The sequence below is a fragment of the Bolinopsis microptera genome, chromosome 1 (genome assembly GCF_026151205.1).
Source record: "Bolinopsis microptera isolate Bmic1 chromosome 1, MBARI_Bmic_1.0, whole genome shotgun sequence".
Lineage (NCBI taxonomy): Eukaryota > Metazoa > Ctenophora > Tentaculata > Lobata > Bolinopsidae > Bolinopsis > Bolinopsis microptera.
In genome coordinates, this window is record NC_087072.1 from 3639691 (window position 1) to 3663341 (window position 23651).

The window sequence follows — 23651 nt, forward strand, 5'->3', positions numbered from 1 at the left end:
CCTAGAGTGATTCTAATGAACATGTATTTATAGCCGAGAGAAGCATGGCCGATAAGAAGAGCAAGAAAGGAGCTGCCGCAGAAGGTTTGTTCGAACAAAGCATTTCCCATTACACCATTAATCAGTTCTGCGGGGAGGTCGGTCTTGTTAAATAACAAGTGACTCTGCATCGTAACTCCGGTAACACGTGACGTCCTTTATCCTTACCTGCGTCACAATTCCTTGCTGTACATCACGTGTCGGGATCATGTGATCGGTATGACGTCATGTGACCGGTATAACGGTAGAACCCCCACGAAGAAACGTTTATCGCGGCACGGCATGTTCTGACTACAGTTCAGCACTCTTCGTCTTCTCTTTGCGTATCGTTTAAATAGACCATCTGAACGTTTTCTCGACATGACTACCAGTCGCATGGTTTCAAGAGCTTTTATCAAGAACCACGATATAGAAACTAGCATCAGCTCTGCTAGGACGGAGACAACCATCGCTTTAGGTAAAATCAGGAAGTCTAGTTCTCATCATATGCTTACATATTTCTTACGTAAAGATGCATTATGCCCGGCGATATTTTCTGAATTTCAGTACAGTTGTATGCAGTTCTGTACATCACTAAGTGATGCTGTGTGTACTTTCAAGCTTTGATTTTACCGACATTAAAAAGAGCTATTACATGGAAATGTTAATCGTGATGCTGTCTGTCGCATACTGATGATGAAATATTAGAGTAGACATTTCTTGAAGAGGAGCTTAACACGATTAGGTTCTGAAAAGTAAACATTGCACGTCATCATATACGTGGTGATAGCAGAAACATTTTATAACTACCATTCAAAGGAATGTGTATATATAATATATTACCACTTCTTTGCAATTATAACACAGGTTTATTTCAGGTCCAGTGACTCTAACCGGGGCATTCTGCTTCCCTAATGGCGACAAATACAGTAAGTACATTATACGCTAAAGTATTAGTGTAACTCGATATTTTATTCGGAACACTGACTCTTTAAAAGATCGAGTGGTGGATCGGGTAAATATTGAAGAAGTTTTCGTATCGTAAATTATCCTGGCCCTTTTTCGAATTGTCATTAAAATGTTAATACCATCAGCCCCTCGCGCCTGGGACGCTGATTTAACCTTTGCAGTGTGCTGAATAAATTAAAGGCACGTAGACGGTTAGATCGCGGGAATAGTGGTATAATCATAGTTCATAGACAAATATTCCTAGTTAATAGACAAATTGGGGACCGCACCGGGGCTCATTAATGCCGCATTCTGCCTCCCTAACAATAATAATGGCTTAATCGTTTTAAAATTTAATATTTACCAATATCATTAGCATATTTACTATGCACATGACTACTGACAAGCAAGCCAACACCATTATACTGGCTATAATTTCAAAGTAGACCATCTATTGGAGAACTGATATGATGTTGTGCGTGATGTCATGGCAACGATACAATGCAATTTTTATTGGCCCTTCCGCCATATTGGCTTTAGGGTTACTAACCCTGGGACAAAAGGCTTGGCTATTATTCAATTGTATTGGCTTCATAATGCAAATGGTAATTGTCATTTATCTTAATGCATCAATGGGCGCTCTCTATAATACTCCTTGAGGACCAAACTACATGCATTCGTCGCCATTAGATTTCGCGCGCTATTGCTACCAATTTACTAGCAGACACAGTGATCTTCAATATTTAAAGTTGAAGCGCGGCTCATTGTTAGCCCGCTAGCTGAGCCGCGCAAGGTGCAAGTCGATATGATGCACAAACTTTGGTGCGTGGCAAAATCCGAGGGAATTCTTCGACTTAGGTATAGGGGGAAGTACAATAGACAATACGAATGTTTACATAAAGTTAAACGTCACTCTTTAACCATTAGACGGTGAATACACTAACGACGCCAATGGGATGTGCAGAAACGGCCAAGGTACACACACCTACGCTAATGGTAAAGTATACGTTGGATCTTGGAAGGGCGACAAGATTCACGGACAAGGAAGCCTTACTTTTCCTAATGGATCTAAATATGAGGTGAGCTAGTCATTCTTCCGTCCTTAAACAAACATTATTTGCAAATATCATGTACCGGTTAAGGTTAATATTTCCAGATACCACAAACTGATGATTGTTTTCATTGGATGATTATTATTGCAGTTCATATAATCCAGTAAAACCGCAAATTTAAGGTAAATGCAGAACGGTTAATAGTCAATAACCATGAACCTCCTCCAGGGAACGTTTGTAGACAATGCATTTAACGGGGAGGGTGTGTACACGTGGGAGGATTGTTCTAAGTTCAAGGGAAAATTCTCGAACAACAAGTAAGATTGTAGTAGTAAATCTTTCAAAGTACGAAATATCTCTTTAAAAGAGCATCCTAGGCACCTTATAGATATCAAAACGCATAAAAAAGAAAACAAAAACATCAACCATCTTCTAACTTCTTCCATTCCTCCCTATCTAAAGCCAAAAATCTAAGGTCTTCGAAATCAGTCAAATTCTTAAGTCTAATATCAAGATTTCTACTAGTCAAGTCTTTTCTAATAACATCTAATAAGTTTAAACATGGTCTACCCCGTCTCCCTTCCAAAAATATCAGAATTTATAGCAAATAACATAGAGGTGTATGCTGGTGAGTCTTCCTGTCCTCTTAAGATATGTCCTTACATTCTCCATCGAAACTTAGAGACTCTCACAGACAAGGGAGTGACATAACAACGAGCATAGAGTGCCTCATTAGAAATAACCCCAGTAGGCCATCTGATGTTGAGGATTCTTCGGAGGTGTTTGCGATGAGCAATATCAAGTTCATTCAACGAAGCTAGTGGTGCAGCCCAGGAGTTGCAGTTGTAGAGTAGAATAGAGACTACTTGTGCCTCGTAGATTTTGATCTTCCTTTGGACTGAAATCTTGCTCTTGATCCAAACTTTCTGAAATTTACTAAAGGCAACATTACCAAGGAATATTCGATTCTTGATATCCTTAACAGTGCACATCAACGATCCTAAAGTTTTGTTAGAGCGCCACTCTTCATCACCTCTATACACTTTTCCAACAATCACCTTTCGTTTAACTGTGGGTTTAGGATCTGCTAAATAAAAATGGACAAATTCAGTCTTGGAAGAATTGATAAGATTAAGAGTTTTAATTTTTAATACTGAAATCGGACAATTCTAGGGACAAACGTAAAGTGTGATTTTTTATAATTTGTGATTTTTTATCATTTGTGATACATCCTACATCATACCGTTACAAATTCTCAAAATATTTTAGCGTTGTATGAGTAAGGAGGAAATTACAAATTTGAACGACTTAATAAAGCTACTATTCTTCTATCATCATTGAAAGTTTGCTATTTTAAAGTATCGAAACTGAAATAGTCCATGTAGGAAATCGAACAAAAGGCGAAAATCCTGTCTGACAATCACGCCTTTATTTCACACCATTTCTCAACCATGTTCGCTGTGTTTGTAATCTCTGTCCTTATCCAGACATCATACTCTGTAATCTGCAGCAAATCACCTCCCATACTTCACAAACAGAGCACCACCAGAGACAGAATAACAGGAAGAGTAACTCGCCAAACCCTGGTGACTATCTCTCTGGGACTCAAGGAAACTGCGTGCTTCTCACTGGATACTGGGGAGAGGTATGGTATCTCTTTAGATGAGGTTAAGAGTGTTTTGCAGTACAAGAATTCGTATAAGTTTGGTATTCCCAAGGCGGAGGTGAAGTGCGTTTGTGATTGTCCGGGTGCGGAAGATTTTTGTAGTTCCCAGACGGACAGCTGCGCGGAGGGAGGGCCGTACAACTCCAAAAACGGTCAGTGTTATCAATGGTTTCGTGAGGGATTAAGTAACTCAGGCTGCACTGCATTTCTGTCAGGCAGCGCTGAAGTGTGCTGCAGCATCAACATTTCACCTCACAACAGGACTATCTGGCGAGCAGTAGAACTGAGTAACGGTGCTAACCGTGCTGTGTTCTCCGTAACCAGTCTCAACTCTCACAATACAAAGACTAGTGAGGTGGATATTGAAGGAGGACATCCCATCCTCGACCCGTTCTATTTCACTGTCAATGCTCCAGCTATTGTACCGACACTAAAGGCTGGATGGTACTTTGGAACTGACTCTGGTACTTCCCTGTATGGTGGTGTAGAGATTAACTCGCTCTCAGAGTACAACTTAGAAAAGCTGGGATGGTTCAAATATGTGGAAGAAAAATACAAAATGGACAAGACTCAAGTCATGAATTCATTCAGTGTAGATGTAAATAATTGTGATAAAGATGATCTGAACGTGCAATTCATCAATAAGTATTCTGAACAATCGGTAAAACAATCCGCAGTCGAGTTAAGTCACCTGTACAAAACATCTCTCTCCAATGTGCTGAGAATGGACGCTGAACGAAGGGTGGAGGTTTTCTTCAGACAGTATAGCAACATTGATATAACCCTAACTCTTGAGGGTGATTATATCATTCAGAAGATATCCGACATTTCTCATTTTACCGATTTTAGTGGAGCTGTTATGATGGACAAACACTCAAACTACTTCGTCAATATTTCAGTTTTTGAGGGCGAAGGGAGCATAAGAGGAAACCTGACCGTTACAAACGGCAATAAAGGTGCAGATATTTTCAAGATTAACATAGATAAATTCAACCCTAAGACTAAAGTGTTCTACATTCGCCTGAGCACGATTTGTGAAGAGGACGAGGAAGCAGTCCTTTGTCTCCACACAGAATCCAGTTTATCCAAGTGTAAGTCCGTCCCATGCAACAGAGAGCCGCTCCAAACTTTTGAACTGCCGGACTCCGCTGTGGACTATGAGAAAGGTGAAAAGATGAGCATTCTGTCTCTCTCGACATGGGCAAAACATCTGAATCCGTTAGAATGGTTTAACGGCCTGACTAACTGGAAGGAGGGGTTCATCATGGTTACTGAGATAATAGGTGTGCTCACCTTGCTGGGACTTGGTTTTAAACTTCTCAGAGTCATAGAATGCCTCAGCAGATGTTGGGGCTGTATCTGCAAGAAGAAAAAGAAGGGTACAAAGAAGGAAAAAGGGAAGATAACATGCGAAGAAAGGGTTAAAGAAGAGACTGACGAGGTGGAGTCTGTTGAGAATGTATTGAAACGTGTTCGTGACGAGGGAGGCACAATCCATTATAACAGAAGTTACAAATCCCAATCCCTAGACCACCCTTATCCCCACTCTGACTCCACTGGTTACAACTTGCACTCTAACTCTAGCCCTCGCTACATCGACCTGGATCATATCCGCACTCTCGGACCCCCGACTTCTGGACACTCTCCTGTCAGTCAGCCCAACTTCTTCTATCAGGACGCTCTGCCTTCTATTTCCAATTCCACCTCTCTCCTTCCGCACAGTAATTTTACAGACGTCAAATCTCAAAATAACAGAAGGATAGGCCGGTTCGGAACAAGACATCACACCATACAGCTGAGATCAGCGTCCACACCTAGTGGCGCTGTTCGGAGCGATGGTGGGCCTGGCTTTATTCACGAGAGGTTCTACGATATCCCGAACAGAGATGGCGTCGAGGTTAAGAGAGATAATTCTCTGGTTAGATCTCAGATCGTGTTAATGAGATAGTAACTATTATAAAAAACTTTTCTGGTGTAGTTTTATGTCGTGGTATCTTTAACAATATGAACGGTGGATGATTGTATGTAGCAATGTTTAATGTTTATACATATATAGGGTGCTTTGTTTTATAGTCCTCATCACATGTGCAACTGTGCAATTGTACAATTGTGCGTATTTAATATATCTTCAAAGCACATTTTCCTAGCTTGAGATTAATACTGTTTACAATTCCCATTCTCGACCACACGTATAAAACAGTGTATTTCCATCTTCCTCACAATCGTGCTTGAATTTGTATGTTCGAATCGGATGATTTCAACGACATTTTTATCTTGATTGACAACGAGATAATGAACGTTATATCAGAGTAATAGGGCGTAATAGATAGCGTCAGATCACTTATTTTAGCAATTTATTTATTCGATTTTGTGAGATGGTTCTCAGAATATTTATCTTGATTCTGTTATCATAAATCTTTTTTCAGTTTGATATTCCTAGTCTACTTAACTTTTAGTCCGATATATTTCTTAGTACAACAGTGCTAATTCTAAACGTTCGGTACAAGCAGTCAATAATTTAAAACATAATTAGAACAATGAAAATTGGATATGAATTCAAACAGTTTTACTTCCTTACTTATCAGTAATCAATCATTCAAACAGAAATTTAGGAAACAACGGGATGTTCGGTTGTGCGTAGGTGGTTAATTTAATGAGGGAAGCTTTATAATTGAAAATCGAATGTGTCTTATTTTTTACTCGCTTTCTTATTTCATCCCACACCTTTGTTGTCTAGTTGTCTTCACGAATATTTCATAGATTTACAGTACGTGGCTATCGGTGACGTGTCATTGTCATGAGATCAAAACATGCAATCATTCCTGGCTCCAATCCAAGGTTTTCAGTTCATTTGTTAAATACACATCAAGATCCGATATGGATTATATCATAATTGAGACGTTTTGAATTTGTTTGTAGGATGAGTTCCGGTTAGATCATAGTTTCAACCTTGATCATGAGTTTTCATCTCCACTGTCTTGATGTCCTCGCTACAGTTCAGCCCTCGGTGACGTGTCATCATGAGATCCAAACACGTAGTCATTCCTGGCTTCAATCCAGGGTTTTCAGTTCATTCGTTAAATATACAAACGAATCGATATCATAATTGTGACGTTTCGAATTTCTTTGTAGGATGAGTTCTGGTTTGATGATCGTTGACCCTGATCACGACTTTACGTCTCCACAGTCTAGATGTCCTGGTGGTTGTCTTTCTTATTTGCTCCCGTACTCTTGGGTTAAAACAAAAGTAAACCAACGGATTTATAATTCCGTTAACATAATACACAGTGACCAGCAACACATTTTTAACCTCATACCTCATAGGAATCCTGACAACTTGAAACAAAACACCTGGTATAGCCGTTAGAACTCCAGTTAGAACAATGATTGAGGTTGAAATAACTACGGTGTTAGCTGAGATCCCCCTCTGTAAGATAGTGTAGAGGATTAGCAAGTAGAGCACACAAATACTACACATCGGTATAAAGTTAAGGAATATAGACTCCCATTTCATTAAGGAACATATACATCGCCTTACATCTTCCATGTAACTGTACTGAAAAGAAATATCTTTATGTAACTACTAAGTTAACTACATTACTAGATAAAAGCGTTCCAAAAGAATAAAATTCAACATTTTGAATTTAATCTATATTGAATGCTACAACTGGAAACTCATAGATTGCACCAAATTACCTTCCTGATTCCGATTCTGACCATAATCCAATGGTTAAGAGCAAAACCAGCGGAGGGTACCCAAAAACCCGCCACTATCATCAGGCTATTTCTTCTTGTCATAATGACTCTGTAACGGATTGGAGCCACTATGGCTATTAATCTGTCTATTGTGATAGGAAGTAGCACTAGCATAACATTCTGTCTGAAACATAGACATGTTAATTCCTTGTAACGCATAGGCGAACAAACCGTTTACTGTTTTTAGAGTAGAAGGCAATATTTGAATTTTTAATCATGATTTGGGGAGGCTGCACTGTTAAGTCGTTGAATACTAGGTCGTTTTATCGAATATAATTTATCAAGCAAATTATATCAAATGACACTTGTGACATATTAGATTTCGTGAATTGTTCATTTCTTTATAAGGCATTACCTGAAAGGATAGCTTATCATAGGGATAATATCACAGAAAGCATTTGTCGTTCCGTCGTTATTTTTACCCGCATAATACGGTTTGATGTAACTGAGTCCTCTGAAAACTGCTAAGATTGACATCACCATATCGTTCACTGATACGTTTAGCATGAACACGCTCTGAAATTAAGACACTTTTACTGCAATTACCTGGTTTCGCGAGTGACCTAAAAGTGTATCGAATTTAGAAGGGCCCTGCTCAACTATTTGAGACATCCCTATTATATAATTCGAAGAAAAATGTTCCTTTGGCCAGTGAAAGTGTCCACTCACTCGAGCCTTATTTTGGTAGTGAAAAGTGTTGAAACTATACTTAAGAACAACAACTTCCTACCTTTGTTCCTGGTAGCTGTATAACATTGAATAGTAAACAGTAGATGACTGTAGCACTGAGTATGAATCCTAACAAACCAATACCTATCAAACACGACCCCTGAAGTATGAAGGTTTGTTTATTTAAGGACAGCGATGAAAAGTTATTAACAGCATAGTAGAGATCCTGTGCTTAAAAAGGAGACAAATTAAAAAATTGCACGTTAACAAAGAGAGCGTTACTCATTTAAACTGACATTTGTTATTCGAAATACCAGATAGCCTTCAGTCGTTCATTTTTACCAAACATATTACACAGGAATAAGTACTACTGATTTTATCTAGAGAGCTGAGACCGTAGTATGGATTACATTCCGTTACGGAATACGGAGTTAACACTTTACATTTAAAACAACTCTCTGACTCTAGCGCAACAACGTCTGTACGAGACGATCTTATATAGTGAACCAGATGTTGTTAAGGATCCGAGTGATACATCATTATTCATTTCCAATAGTAGCAACCCTTCATCCCATATTCCGTTAAAAATGCCGTCTCATATTCATTTTTATTGGTCAACTTTACTTTCAAAGAACAGTTACCATCAGCTTATACACCACATTTCATTAACAATGGCCAACAATTATCCTTTTTATCGAAGTTTAACCTTACTCTTTTGGAACTAGGCTATCCACTCCGATAATCGTAACCGATAATTATCTCCGATAATTCGTTAAAATAAGTTATCTGTTTATCTAGATAAAACATATTTTTATCGGTATAAAAATTCACTAGATATTACCGAAAATACTGCCACAATACCGTAAAATTGTAAAGAAATATTAGTGTTTTTGCCTTCCCAAGTAATCCAAGAAACAGTCCCAAACGTCTTCTAGTATGATAGAAGAGGTAGTTTACTTAGATGTGAGCTTAAGAGGTTAATTTACATTTATATACCTATGGAACTGTAGAACTGTATGAACTGCTGAAATCCAGAGAAGGTTATTGATATTGTTCTCTTGAGGGTGCTGGCGTTTTACCTTATAATCATTCTGGAGACGGGAACGAGCATGTAACTGTTAACAAAAGTAAAAAATACCGGCAGGGCACTCAATTTAATTCTGTAAGTGTTCTGGGCGTGAAACATTGTTTTCAGGAGAAGGAATCTGTTGCTCCAAGTTATCAACAGGATAAGAAAACGGTTCACTGAATCACTTTAAATGCTTAACTGTTTCGAGGAGAATTGGTATTTGGTGCACTACTGTTCTCAGGAGAAGGAAACCCTTGGTCTACTGTTTTGAAGAAAACAGGTGCACTACTGTTCTCAGGAGAAAAAAAAACCGGTGGTATACTGTTTTGAAGAAAACTGGTGAACTACTGTTCTCATGAGAAGAAAACCGGTGGTCACTGGTCTACTGTTTTGAAGAGAACTATTGCGTTACTGTTCTCAGGAGAAGAAAACCGGTGAGGTCTACTGTTTTGAAGAGAACTGGTAGTACACTACTGTTCTGAGGAGAAGGAAACCCTTGGTCTACTGTTTTGAAGAAAACAGGTGCACTACTGTTCTCAGGAGAAGGAAACCGGTGGTCTACTGTTTTGAAGAAAACTGGTGAACTACTGTTCTCATGAGAAGAAAACCGGTGGTCACTGGTCTACTGTTTTGAAGAGAACTATTGCGTTACTGTTCTCAGGAGAAGAAAACCGGTGAGGTCTACTGTTTTGAAGAGAACTGGTAGTACACTACTGTTCTGAGGAGAAGGAAACCCTTGGTCTACTGTTTTGAAGAAAACAGGTGCACTACTGTTCTCAGGAGAAGGAAACCGGTGGTCTACTGTTTTGAAGAAAACTGGTGCACTACTGTTCTCATGAGAAGAAAACCGGTGGTCACTGGTCTACTGTTTTGAAGAGAACTATTGCGTTACTGTTCTCAGGAGAAGAAAACCGGTGGGGTCTACTGTTTTGAAGAGAACTGGTAGTACACTACTGTTCTCAGGAGAAGGAAACCCTTGGTCTACTGTTTTGAAGAAAACAGGTGCACTACTGTTCTCAGGAGAAGGAAACCGGTGGTCTACTGTTTTGAAGAAAACTGGTGCACTACTGTTCTCATGAGAAGAAAACCGGTGGTCACTGGTCTACTGTTTTGAAGAGAACTATTGCATTACTGTTCTCAGGAGAAGAAAACTGGTGGGGTCTACTGTTTTGAAGAGAAGTGGTAGTACACTACTGTTCTCAGGAGAAGGAAACCCTTGGTCTACTGTTTTGAAGAGAACTGGTACACTACTGTTCTTAGGAGAAGAAAACCGTTGGTCTACTGTTTTGAAGAAAACTGGTGCACTTCTGCTCCCCGGAGAAGAAAACTGATGCTCTAATATTTTCGAAAGAAAGGAAGTGGTACTTTAGCAAGATTACTGGTAAACAGTAATAAAAGTCGACAAATTAGTTTTTGCGAAATTTGGAAAACATTTTGGCTTCGGCCTTCAGCAGAAAAATTATCGGTTTTATCGGTTTTATCTAGATAAAACCTAAATCTTTATCTGTTTATCTAGATAAAAGATTCCATACCGATAATGGATAGCCTATTTGGAACACAGTCCCTGTGCTTTTGTGTACTTTGTATGACAAATGACTGATGAGTCACACCTCTATAAACCTGACATTATCCTTAGGATAAGCCTCCCGATCTTACGAAGCATGTCTTGTTACAATACCCTACATCTGCTTCAGTGCTTCCTTCATTAATGGGATATGTAAGTGGGGAAATAGGGCACCCACTAGCCTGACCATCACAATAAACTCTTTATAAGTTACTTACGTTTACTTTTTGGAAAAGAGCTGAGACGCCACCGTCATCGTCCGACATAGGTCTGGCAAAAGAAACTGCTGAATCTAAGGAATAAGAATTAAGAGAACAGTTGAAACTATTGACACGGTATTCTGTTCGACTATTCCTTATTAAAACATGACGCAGGTGGTAACGCATAAACTATAAAGTTTAAATAAGAGACTGTCCAACTAACAGTAAGTAGAACAGCTGATAGATTGCAGAATATTAAACGAGATGTTGGCAATTCGATTAGTCCGTATTGTATTGAACTAACATTCAATTTAGTGGCGAGATAGTGATTATACCGTGTGGTCCTGATAACATCAGCTATCGTGAAATATATTCGGATCAGTGGAGTTGACGTTAAAGTTTGATACGGATGGAAGATTCTAGTGCTCTTGTGAAAAGTTTTATATGGCTCTTTTTAACGTTACCTTAGTGCTCAAATTCTCCGTAATTACGGTAATTCCATCTTCGATCTAGTTGTAAAATTGTGCTCTGAATTCTGGCTCATCTGGATTGCCAGGTGTATGTTTCTCAGTGTTGCGATGACCCTCCCCTAAGTGAACTCCAGCTTGTGAAATATAATAGAAACAAACTGAATTCAAGCTTTAAATTCGTTGGTAAGTTGTAATTTGATAAATTAACAGTCTTTAAAACTCGTAGCTCCGGTAAAAGTGCAATTCTTTGAAATTGAAGCACCTTTGGAGCATATTATAGCATTAAATCCACTGAAATTGGACTGAAAAGTTTTAATCGATCCGCATCTGCCAGCAATATTCTTAACAACAAGTTAAAGCCAGACTGAAAATCTGAGATTTCTGAAACGTTTCGCCAAATGTCCCTAAATTGGTCCTTCCAGATCATTAGCAGCTGGTCTTTAAATCTCTCCAGCAGTGAAGATTTGAAGAATTAGATAAATAAATACTCAGAGTTGCGAGACCATTTGTCTCTGAAACTTGCGATGACTGCCAAGGTATATCAGCGGATTACAGATACCGTTTATATAAAAGAAAGTCACACTAAACACCATGGACACTTCATGGGAAGTGTCCATCTCGAAACTAAAGATAAGTATATCGGGAAGGGTGGAGATAAGACCGGTTATTATGATAGCTGTGGTTGATATAAAGAATCGTCCAGATTTTATTTTGTGTCTCAAGATAATGATAAACATAAATAAGTAGAGGATGCAGATGGTAAGCATAGGGACCAGGAGTAAAATTAGCGGCTCTATCTTTCTTCTTTCTTTGCCGTACGTGCACATTTGGGAATAGTGGCTGTAGTTGAGCTGAGACAATGGGAGTTATTTACTATAAGATTACAGACTATGGTTTATTATATTAAATCATGTCGTCATACAAAGATTTGGATATTGTAAGCTTTTGAATAATTCCTTTTGAATAATTCCACATAATTCCACACAATACTTAGAATCTTATTGTCATTGAAAGGCCAATAAGTGCCGAAACGTCGATTATTTTATTTAGTTTTCAAGAGTCATTTGCCTTGTTTCACTCCTTATATTACTGAACACTACAATAATAAAAACTTACGCTCGGCCTTACGAGATCTATAAATAATAACATTTGTCCTTATCTGGCCAGTTCTAGGTTCTTACCTCTATATTCCCGATACCAAGACTAATAAAATCATACACATTGAGTGTGATGAGCAGGGCCCAAGGAACAGCTATCATGACCAGACTGGATCTCTTAGTGACCCATGTAGTGTACTTTTTAGCGAACACTACTGCTAGAAACCTGTCTAATGTAAGGGGCACTAGCACCCACGACAGATTGTTCCTGTAATGATTTACAGTTAGATTTATTAAATTGTTTAGTACCTGGTTTTGAATAAATGCGTAAAGTGCACCCAGCGTAATTTCAATTCTCAATTTACATTTTTTTGTCTGTTCTCTGCAGTTAATTTCATGCGACTTATCGTTAATTTTGCCAAAGTTCACATTTCTTCCTTAATGCAATAAAGAAACTTTAGAAAATCTCATACAGCACGTTTTTCTCAGCTGGCATTCAAACTTCGGTTGTAGGCAGTATCATTTTACCTACTACTAACTTAAAAAGTGATGATATTAAAGCGTGGATCTGACAGATCTGTGTAGGTTGTCCCGCGTCATCCTGATAAGCCACGAAGTTTTTAGTCAGTTCCAGTCCTCTTATCGTTCCAACTATTGATACGAACACATCATTCGCGGCGACATTTATTATGAATATCGACTGAAGAGTGAATATTGATAATGTTAGGAATTTGTGTCTAAATTTTAAAGCTGTTCATTAAATATCCCAAGCATATGTCAATGAAAGTCTGTTGGATAAACTTATCTTAATTTCTGCTCTAAAGTTTCCTATGGTATTTTCCCTTTGATAAGGTACTATAAAACCTTATTTAAGATAAAGTTGTATTAAAAATTCCCACAGATAAGACTATCTTCCCTATCTTTCCCAACTGCTTTCTATCTCACCTTTCTATCTGGCAACTTGACAATACCAGATAAAAGTAAAACCACCACGCTGGAACTCAGAATAAATCCCAACGCTCCAATAACTGTCAGGCATACCCCCTGAAATAATCCTAATGACTTGACTTACTGACTTAACTGACTTAAGTCGGCTTCTTGGTCCGAGCAACTACAATTCCTCGCCACACGTCGCGGTCAAGCATAACAGATCTTATCTCTTCAACACAGGAAAGGCTGGTGTCCTTCTTAAGCATGTCCAGAAACGTAAGGTGGGGCCTCCCCGGTCTCCTGTATCCATGCTGAGGGTCCCAGAACAGAAGTTGGTTTGCCAGAAGGTCGTCATGCCTGGCTACATGTCCAGCCAGTCTCATTCTTCTGGAGGCTATCATCGCTGATGGCTTGGGGATGTTGCCGTATAAATCGCTGTTGTTGATGATTTGTGGCCAACGTATGTTCAAGGCCATCCGGAGCATTCTAGTGTAGCATCCATTGATCCGCTTAGTCATGGATTGGCTTATCGTCCAAGCTTCAGAGCCGTACAGGAGTACGGGCTCAACCGTTGCTCGAAAGACACGGATCTTTAAGTCCCTGCGCATTCCAGACTTCCAGGTTGTCTTTAACTGATGACAGGCCCCCCATGCCTTTGCTTTCCTAACATCAAAGTCCTTCTCCGCACTCATTATTCTGCTTCCAAGGTAGACAAAGTCATCTACTTGCTCTATCTCCTGCCCACTTGCTGCTTTAATGACGGTAGAGTCAGACTCAGAGAGATTGACTCTGATGTACTTCGTCTTACTCTCGTTGAGGTGAAGTCCAACGGAGTTAGCAGCCAGCTCCTAATGTCAAAAGTTTAAATTCAATGTTACGTTATAATTGTTACGAACTTACCAATTGTTACGTTATTAAGTGTTACGAACTTACCAATTGTTACGTTATAAGTGTTACGAACTTACCAATTGTTACGTTATTAAGTGTTACGAACTTACCAATTGTTACGTTATCAATTGTTACGAACTTACCAATTGTTACGTTATAAGTGTTACGAACTTACCAATTGTTACGTTATAATTGTTACGAACTTACCAATTGTTACGTTATAATTGTTACGAACTTACCAATTGTTACGTTATTAAGTGTTACGTAACGTCTTAGTTTTGCCCAGTCACCATCTTGTTTTAGTAGTAATACAGCTGGGCGCTTCCTGCCTCAACACACAAGAAAAAGGTTCGTTCTAAGACGATATCTACTCAAATGATAGATTAGATCTTGTTTTACAGGAGCTTAACTTAGGTAATTAGGGAGTGGGACCTAATTGGTCTACTTACATTAACTACTCTGAAAGTGTAGAGACTTGTCTCGTTAAGACACGAATCTTGTAAAGAGTCTTGTCCCGCCTTGAGATAAGGAATGGTATTCATCAGTCACTGTCACGGTCCAACATGTTCACATGACTTAGTTACTTATTCTTTAATTGACATATAGGAAAAAAACATGGTTAAAAACAAATTTTCTTTAAAATCGAACGGCCGAATGATAAGATAACTAACAAGTGAGCTGTGAACACAAAGAAAATATCCAGTAACTAATAACTAGAATACGTACTGGTATTCTGATTCGTACTCCGGTGGTCTCTCATTATCTCACGTGATCATGTGAGGACACAACAGCGAGTTACTGTTGCAATTTATAACATTTCATTACCTTGTGCCATGGTAATAATACACAAAATATAATAACGTCCACATTTCCACAGGTTTTTCAATATTTTCCAGATAATAATTCACCAGCTGCTCAAGGTTAAATTTTGAAATTTTACATGCGGCAGAGATTTGAGTTGGTTGGTAAAATTACAACAATTTTGTTAAATTTAAAGATCAAAGAGCAGAGCGGCTGTGGTACATCCAGTATGTAAAGAAAGGATGAAATGCTCCAATGTGGTTAACAGTAATCTCCATAACAGGAGTAACTGATATCAATCCAGCGTCTAGGAATTTCTGCCGCATGGTCATAAGGTCCATTGTCTACTGTCTAGGCTGTAGATTATGCGTTAAGATGTGGGTATGTCCGATCCAGTTTTGACATTAAAACCAGCTCAAACCCGCGAGTAATATGTGTTAACACTTCTACTTGACTTCCTTGTGGTGGTTAATCGCAGCAAAAAATGGGTGTATTGAAACGATCCGGTCAAAATAAATGGGTTATCGAATTTGAATGAATTAAATGTAATTAGTAAATATTGTGTCTTATACGCATTATCCTGATTAATATTGTAGTGGTTTAATTAGCTGTAAGTTAATCTGTGCTTGCAGCATGAAGTGGTAGGTGTGACTGAATACCATGAACAAGCACTGGATATGATTACAGGTTGTGTGATATATTTATGCGCTCAATTATGAGTTTATGTAATTCACTTACGAATTTCGATTAAGGTCCAACTCGGTATATTGCCACTTTTTGTGGTACTTAAAATTCTCCTTTTAAGGTCGTACTTTAAGAAAATATGGTAAATATGGCTCTTAAACTGGTTATATTTTGAGATAACTGGTACTGTGGGAAACAACATTGGTCGTGTCTTCTTCAAACCAGATTGTTATTATGAATACGTCCAATTTAAACGATCGAACATGGAATGAAAAAAAATGGAGAGTTTTAAATTTTCATCCAAAAATTCTACACTAGTACGTGTCTAGTGTCTACACTAGTACGTGTCTACACTAGTACGTGTCTACACTAGTACGTATCTATTTAAAAGAGCTAGAAACAAATGAGCAAATGTAGCACCGATAGTACACTGTTACTGGCTTCAGTGTAACCTCCGAACAAAAGACTGCAGAAACTAACAAGTTGTTGGTCCCACCTGTTCGTCAGCCCTCGTAATCTTCATCACTTGTCCTCGTAATTCCCGTCTTAATCGTTAGGTTATCTGGTTAAGGAAGGATTAAATCTTTGATATTGTACTAGTACTACATACCCAGATGATACTTTATCAAATAAAGTTAATGTACAGTTTTTTGTAAAAATGTTCACCAAATTTTGATGTTGAATCATTTCAAACCAGCTATCATTAAAATTCATAGCAATCCAAAAAAGCTGCATTGAACTAGCAGATGTGTATCAGAGTATAAAGTTACCGTAAAAATAGAATTCAGATCATCCGCACAAAAGCTTAGAGTAAGTACAATTTTTCTAATATTCTCTAATATTAAAGAGGTAATGAACATGACACCCCCTAAATATGGACCTTGTACATTCTGACGTAAATACAATACAAATGATGCCACCAGTATAATCAAATACAATGCTAATTGCTAATATGCTGCCAGTTCCTTTAATACTGTCCCCCAGATATCACTTTAAATTAACTCTCATTTCATCGAGATTATTGTATGTATTAGCTGGCTGTGTGGTTTATTGTAAGGGGGGCTTCAAATCAAATGAGGCATGATGTTTTCTTAGAACCAACTTGTGAAACCAGTGAGCGTATCAAATGTTTTTATTGTGTGCTCTTCCTTCCACATTCAGAGCACATATATGCCATGATATTGATACGACAAGCTCATTACGAACAGCTCTCTAGTGGAAGCATCAATGGCACAAGCAGTGCCAGTCTAGCCCTTTGAAACGCCGCCAGAGCTATTTGAAACACCAATTATCTTACTCCCAGATTTTCTGTTACAACGACATGCACAACTAATATTCGTTATCACCAGTTCTGTTGATCTTGCCAGGTCTGTCATTAGCTTCCACTTTGACCTTACATTAGGTCACGAATTTCCCCGTATTACATAATTATTTCCATAGTAATATTTTGCATATTCTATGAAAACGTTTAATTCTGAGATTTTGATCGTTAATAAAACTGGGAGTATTATTATGTTTCTAGATACCCCTGATCTCGCTCTAAGATCTCGTTCTACAAGCTCCTGATTAAGTATAGACTTACAGTGCAGACTCCATGTCCATCAAGTGCAAGCTATTAATTATTAGTGTACATTAGTTGTAGGTTATTGAATTACAGCAGCAGATTTTCATGAGCCCCACCTTTTGTGTGGTCTCTAATCTTAATGAACATTGAGCGCGGTGTAATTCATTGTTTGATTCAGCTTGGAGAGTTAATACGAGATGTTTCCTTAATTCCCTTACATTCTTTGTTGGAACATTACATCTTGGATAAAGTCAAGTTCATTTCTTTATTCTATATGACTGTCAGCCTCTACCATTTCTTCAGTTGTTTTATGTTGTTGTTTTTTGTTTTGTTTAGGGAGTAAACTTGTCACATAGGTCCAGGATCATAATATAATATGAGCAAGGCGTTGTAAATTAAAATAGGCAGAGAATATGTAATTAAAATAAACACATAAGTTGTGAAATGGTTAACCCCAGCTAGTAATGAGGGTAATTGTCGAACCGTGTAAACGTGTAGTGCTACACAAAGACTTAATTATCGTTTATTTTTCGTTTGTTTATTTTGTAGGATGTGTTTCATAATTTTTCTGTTCTCAATTGTTTGCGAACCTCTTTTTATTGAAAGCTTTTATTTGAACATTAACCAATCAGACGCAACATATAGGTGCGGTAAAATTTTGCAAACAGAAAATTTCAGTATTTGGTCAATAATGTGATTCCGCACCCACCGCACTTATATGTTGCCTCTGTAACCAATCGATATGCTACCGACTGCATCGAGATTTGAGAATCATCAGTTAGATGGCCACCTGATAACATCGAATCTTATCATCTTTTCTACCAATTAAACACAGTTGATTTGTAAGGGTTCTTCCCATTTTATCATTTGTATTTTTACCGTTTTATCGACATTTTGACACCAGCTCTTTTCAAAGGTTTAAACGTATGACTAGTCATTGACTAACCCTGTTCCAAAAGACAGCTATCTGTTATCAAACCCTTTTATATTGACACGGTGTTGCAATTACCATCGCTGCCGGTCCCATAATTGAGCTTTAGGAAACGGGCCTAAGTTTGAAAGATTATTATAATTAGCCCCCGGCCCCCGCAGATGATATTAACTCCTCTCCTCTCCGTACATGATTATCCGGACACGATAAATCTGGTATAATCTGGGTGCTCTAATTAGGCTTTCTCGTACTTGGCTCGTCTTGTTGAGCTGAGCTGCTAACAGGGTTACAACACACACACTAACCAGCTCTCTTCTCTCCAGGGTAAGGTGCGTGGCTACAATTTGTTGGACTTCCGCCAGACCCCACGTGACATTATCTAATCTGTTTCATTGGTTCATTCTGATCTGACCCGTTTGTTGGCCGGACAGTCTGACCTGTTCAAATACACTGTTTCACGCTTTGAGACGGAGCTCAGATACCTTCTCAAAAGCTTGATATACACTTGAGGACCTCACATTTCTTTGCTCAGACGCAGGCGTGACTGTCACGTGATACCGCGCTTGTAGCAAGTTTCCCTGCTAACCGGCCCACCTGTGTAAGAGGCGCTGTTAACATTACATTTTTCATTTCTCTACCAGAGTTATCGAGCGTTCACATGTTGTAATTTACTTACCTGAGATCTCTCACTTGTTATCTTATCGGGATTCGCTGAGCTTTGTATCAAATTACTCCAGTGTGCTCGTTTTAGCGGCACATATTGTTCTACCACCTGATAATCAGATCTAGTCCCGCTAATCAAGCTCTCTATTCTACTGCGAGATCCAGTGAGCCGAGGAAGTCTCCGCTATTCGCATCCTGGAAGTTTTGCTGAAGTCCCAAATATTTCTCCGTAAACTTTGAGGTACAGCCACCGCGACATTCCTGGGAAACTACAATAGTAATCTACCCCCTGCTGTTTTCACTTCCCAGTTCGTTGTGCTGGTAACAGTAGCGATTTGTTGGCTATGTCTCAGACACTGACCCTTAATTCGTTTGCCGCAGCGTCTGGTGCCCCGTGGAATCCGTATCCAACGCTAGAGGAAGAGGAATTCTTTACCCACTCTCAGGATGACCAGCCTGAGCATGAGACCTTCTGTTTTGCTGATCAGCTAATGGACATTGACTTTCCCTTGTTAGATATAAACACTCGGTCACCACAAATCACCTTGCCCACCGTTCAGACTCCTATCAACAGAAAGCGGCCGACCTGGAAGCTGAAGAACGCTTTGTTAACAGAGGAGTTTCTTCTCAAGAAGTCCATCAAGAAAACGATCAGCTCAACTCCAGCCTCTCCTGACAAGGATGGTCCGTATATTGATGTTCTGAGCGACTCTTGCTCCAGCATTTCCTCTGAGTCCGACCTGTCCTCTCTCTCTCAAGACTCATTAGACTCGAACGGCAGCTCGCACACATCCTATAATCGGTTCCTCAGGAGATCCCCCAACTGGTCTCGTCCCTTCTTCAGCTCCAGAGACAGACGGGAGTCTCGGGACTCTGACTGGAGACCTAAGAAAGAGGTAAAGAAGGAGGGGAGTTTTGTAAATCCTCGAGAGGAGATGAATATGTTACGACTGTCCTGTACTTGTCAGTCTAGGAACACTGGCAAGTCTCTACACTTGTGGGAGTTCTTGTTGGAGATGCTGGCTGATAAAAGGATGAAGAGTGTGATAGCATGGACTGGGACTGCTCGCGAGTTCAGAGTGGTCAACAGTCGGGAGGTGGCCAGGGAGTGGGGGAACAGGAAGAACAAACCCCACATGAACTTTGATAAAATGAGCAGAGCTATGAGGTATTACTACAAGAAGAATATCCTGGCTCACGGCAACAAACAGCGTTTAGTCTACTCCTTCTGTCAGGAGGCTATTTGTCCTCACTATGAGAAGATCATTAAGCTCGCTCTTAAAACTCGGCCACAAACCCAGGGCTCCTGCCCTCTTAGTCCCCGGGAAGAACCAGCCAAAGTGTTGGAGACCGCCGCAAGAACCTGGGAACGAGAAACCTCTCCGACAGCACTGAAGAGCAGCTCTGCCTCGTCTAAAATAAAGAGTGAATCAGAGAAGATTCTGACGGAGAGGCTGTGTCCGGGAAGAAACTTAAGGTTCAGCGTGAAAAAACCAGGGAAACAGGACTGTTTTAGATCGTGTTGTGAGGGAGCTACAGATAACCTGTCCAGATCCTATCCGCTCCGAGGAGGAGGAGAACCTTCTAGAACGAATAAGACTGGACAATTCCGTCCCGCCAAAAACACTAGTGTCCCTTCCAATAATCAACCCAAGATAAAAATTAACAGCAATAGACCTAATTACAATGATTGTTTTAAATTTTCATGAATTATGTATATTTTACTTCATGCATTCTATGCTGCATGTTTTTAGAATGAATTTAATGAGTGAAGCATAATATTATCATTGCAATGAACCGCAGGTCGGGTTGTATGATTTTCTAGGAAATGATATGATGACGTTTTCTAGGTTCGGAATTTCTATGTATGCATTTTTATTCAGCTGTCATATTTTGAATTACCAGGTATTCGATTTGTTATTATGTCTATGGTTTTACTGGTTATTCAATATTCCTTCTCGCATTTTCATCACATACTGTAATCCAATTGTCATCTCCAGAAGGTACTAGAATTTCAACAACAAACAAATTTTCTGTTTAAAAACTTATAATTCTAACATGCATACCAAGATCTAAATTATCGTGCGCCCTTGCCACGAGTCTAACTGTACCCACGTGCGTAGCATCTTATCAAAGTACAGAGAACAGTCTGTTCCTATCATTTAGGTCATTTGACTCTTATACCCGTGATATAATAAGACAGGAATACGATATGACCTCACGTCAATGAAAATATGTAGTTGGTATCAAATATCATTGTTCCTGAAAACATCGCATATGTACAAAAAAATGTGTATAATGTTACTTGTAAAAAGATCCAGAGTTCATGTTAGTATACTAAACTTTCAATTTACTGTTGCATGGACAATATAAGTAAGCTTTTATACATTTGAATTTAAATGTATTATGGGTCTTCAGCTTATCCTTTAACATTAAATTGACAAGTCAAATCGTATAATTATAAGTAAGATAATTTAATAATTTTAGTTTCACAATTTAAATTTAAATTAATTTACGTAGCTAGTTTAGACGTCGCACACACTCTCAGTATAATTTATTATGTAAACTGCATATGTACTGGGTAGTGCTTAAATCAAGTCTGAAAATAATTTAAGGGTTTAGCGCTCACAGTTTTCATGATCAGCTTGCAATAATTTATATTCAATAAAAATGTAGCCTAGGCCCTAGCCGTATATTGTATTATTGTAGTTTGTACATAATATGATTGTAAAATTTGAAAAATTAGACTTCTAGACATTGCCCGCGCCTTAGAGTTAGTGGACTGTTCGGCTGCACCACGGCCAGGCCCCCTCATTATTCTCTCTCAATTTTCAAATATTATCTGTTTTACAATTAATAACCTAACTACCTCAATCGCGCTGATTGATCGTCTCCACAGTTAAGTTGTATGGCAATCAAAAACTTGCACACCTCAAGTATAACTATAAAAAATACTCCATTTACAAGGGTAAAATTAAATGGTTGAATTAAAAGCACCCACAGTAAATGCGCTTATTCCTGGAAAAGTATACAAATCCTAGTACTTAGTAGTAGTGTGGCCACGGTCTCTGTAAATGTTGCGGTTTTAACATAATATTATACAAACTTATAATCTAAAACTTAATGGCAGAGCTGTAAGTACACACAGTGTAGACTGTAGGTGTGTTAATGACTATTAGATAAAAATAAAGATAAACAAACAGTGCTAATTTGAAAGAATCAGATCTGGTAATGTTCTCCAATTAGCGCACAGAACACTATCTTCAACAGTTTTTACTCTCCTAAAAACTAACTTACACCCTAGTGTAGCAATGTCACGTGTTAGTGAGCGCGCTCTCCCGGTCTACCTCCAGACACTCCGACAGTCGGAGAACCTAGGAGAAGAAGTGCTGGCAGATCAGCAGCAGGTGGTGGAGCTGGACAAGAGGAGGCAAACCAACAGACAGGCTATCAGGGCTGTTAAAAACGAGGAGGAGCAGAGAAACATGTGGGTTATGATGGGCAATGAGTTCGTTAAAGTCGAGAAGAAAGTTTTGGAGTCGTGGTTGGAGGGTGATCAGAAAGTTTTGGATAAGGAGATAAACTCGATACGGGATGAACTGAAGCATAAGGTGCAGGCTTTGAAACAGTTGGAGGGTGAGGAGATACCTAAAGGGTTCTTTTTAAACGCCATGTCAAAGAACTCTCTGTCAAATATCAGTGGTGAGACCGGACGGGTCACTGAACGGTATGTGGACCAGTGAGGTCACGTGCTATTTGGACAAGACTTCGTCGTTTTATTTAATCTGTGAAGGAGAATTGTTGCTGCTGAGGAATGTTTTTATGATCTGATTTAACATTTTTGATCGAATTGTTTTTGAAAATCGAATTTTTGAACCAGATGTTTTATTGATTTTTATTTATTTTATTTGTTTAGCTTTTTGTAAGTGTTTTATTGTGCAGCCAACAACATAATATACATCATAAATGCAATATGCTTTCAGTATTCTTGCAAAATTAATTAATGAAATCACGTTTATCCCTCCATGAGTTTTACGATAATAATTCCACCACACTTAATCTTCTATTAACCCAAGTAAACTTGTCTTACTACTCATTGGCAACACTAACACACTGATATGTGATAAGGCAATACTAATTCAATGATATTTCAGACTGGTCGGACAGGGAGAGTACACAGACACGAACAGCAGGATTTGGGTGGGCAACTTCCAAGAGAAGGTCGCTATTGGACTAGAAGTCAAGTTGGAGTGCTGAGTGCCTACAAAGCTTCAGTGCTTCTCAGGGAGATCTGTTCATAAATACCTCTCAGACAAATCAGGGTATAAAATATGCATCTCGGATTATTAGTATCATCGACATTGTTTCAGTTAATTGCTCCTTTTTGTACAGTAATTTATTAGCTTTGTAATTTTTCACATGTGTAATGTGTACAGTGAATTATTCATTCATATCAAGTTTTCTATATAACAAAATAAATATTACTTTTGTTGAAATTTTCGTTCCTATTTTCACGAAAGCTACTATTGCGCATGAAAATTATATTAAGATATTATGATTCACTCAGCCGAATTTTTCATCAGTATTTATTATGTTAATATATTGTAAATATCTATACAGTTTCTATCACAGTAGAAAAGAGTATCATTTATCCTTGTATTGAGCGGTTTTTGCCAGCGAA

At 38.7% G+C, this 23651-nt stretch overlaps 3 protein-coding genes and 1 long non-coding RNA gene across 4 annotated transcripts; 3 read left to right on the forward strand and 1 right to left on the reverse strand.

Annotated features, from left to right (window-relative positions):
• On the forward strand, positions 1 to 23609 carry LOC134814305 (MORN repeat-containing protein 2-like). The gene is made up of 5 exons (XM_063822405.1): positions 1 to 84; positions 897 to 947; positions 1894 to 2045; positions 2247 to 2335; positions 23125 to 23609. The coding sequence occupies exons 1-5, from the start codon at positions 45 to 47 to the stop codon at positions 23225 to 23227; spliced, it is 435 nt and encodes a 144-aa protein (XP_063678475.1). The 5' UTR covers positions 1 to 44; the 3' UTR covers positions 23228 to 23609.
• On the reverse strand, positions 12700 to 14866 carry LOC134814327 (uncharacterized). Its single transcript, XR_010160141.1, has 4 exons — positions 14777 to 14866; positions 13455 to 13553; positions 13049 to 13209; positions 12700 to 12777 (listed from the first exon to the last, which is right to left on the reverse strand). It is a non-coding gene; the product is annotated as an uncharacterized LOC134814327 (long non-coding RNA).
• LOC134814296 (ETS-related transcription factor Elf-4-like) lies at positions 18297 to 20893 on the forward strand. The gene has a single exon (XM_063822394.1). The coding sequence runs from the start codon at positions 19315 to 19317 to the stop codon at positions 20677 to 20679; it is 1365 nt and encodes a 454-aa protein (XP_063678464.1). The 5' UTR covers positions 18297 to 19314; the 3' UTR covers positions 20680 to 20893.
• Positions 22279 to 22891, forward strand: LOC134814317 (p53 and DNA damage-regulated protein 1-like). Its single transcript, XM_063822416.1, has one exon. The coding sequence runs from the start codon at positions 22282 to 22284 to the stop codon at positions 22711 to 22713; it is 432 nt and encodes a 143-aa protein (XP_063678486.1). The 5' UTR covers positions 22279 to 22281; the 3' UTR covers positions 22714 to 22891.
• Positions 23610 to 23651: the final 42 nt, after the last annotated feature.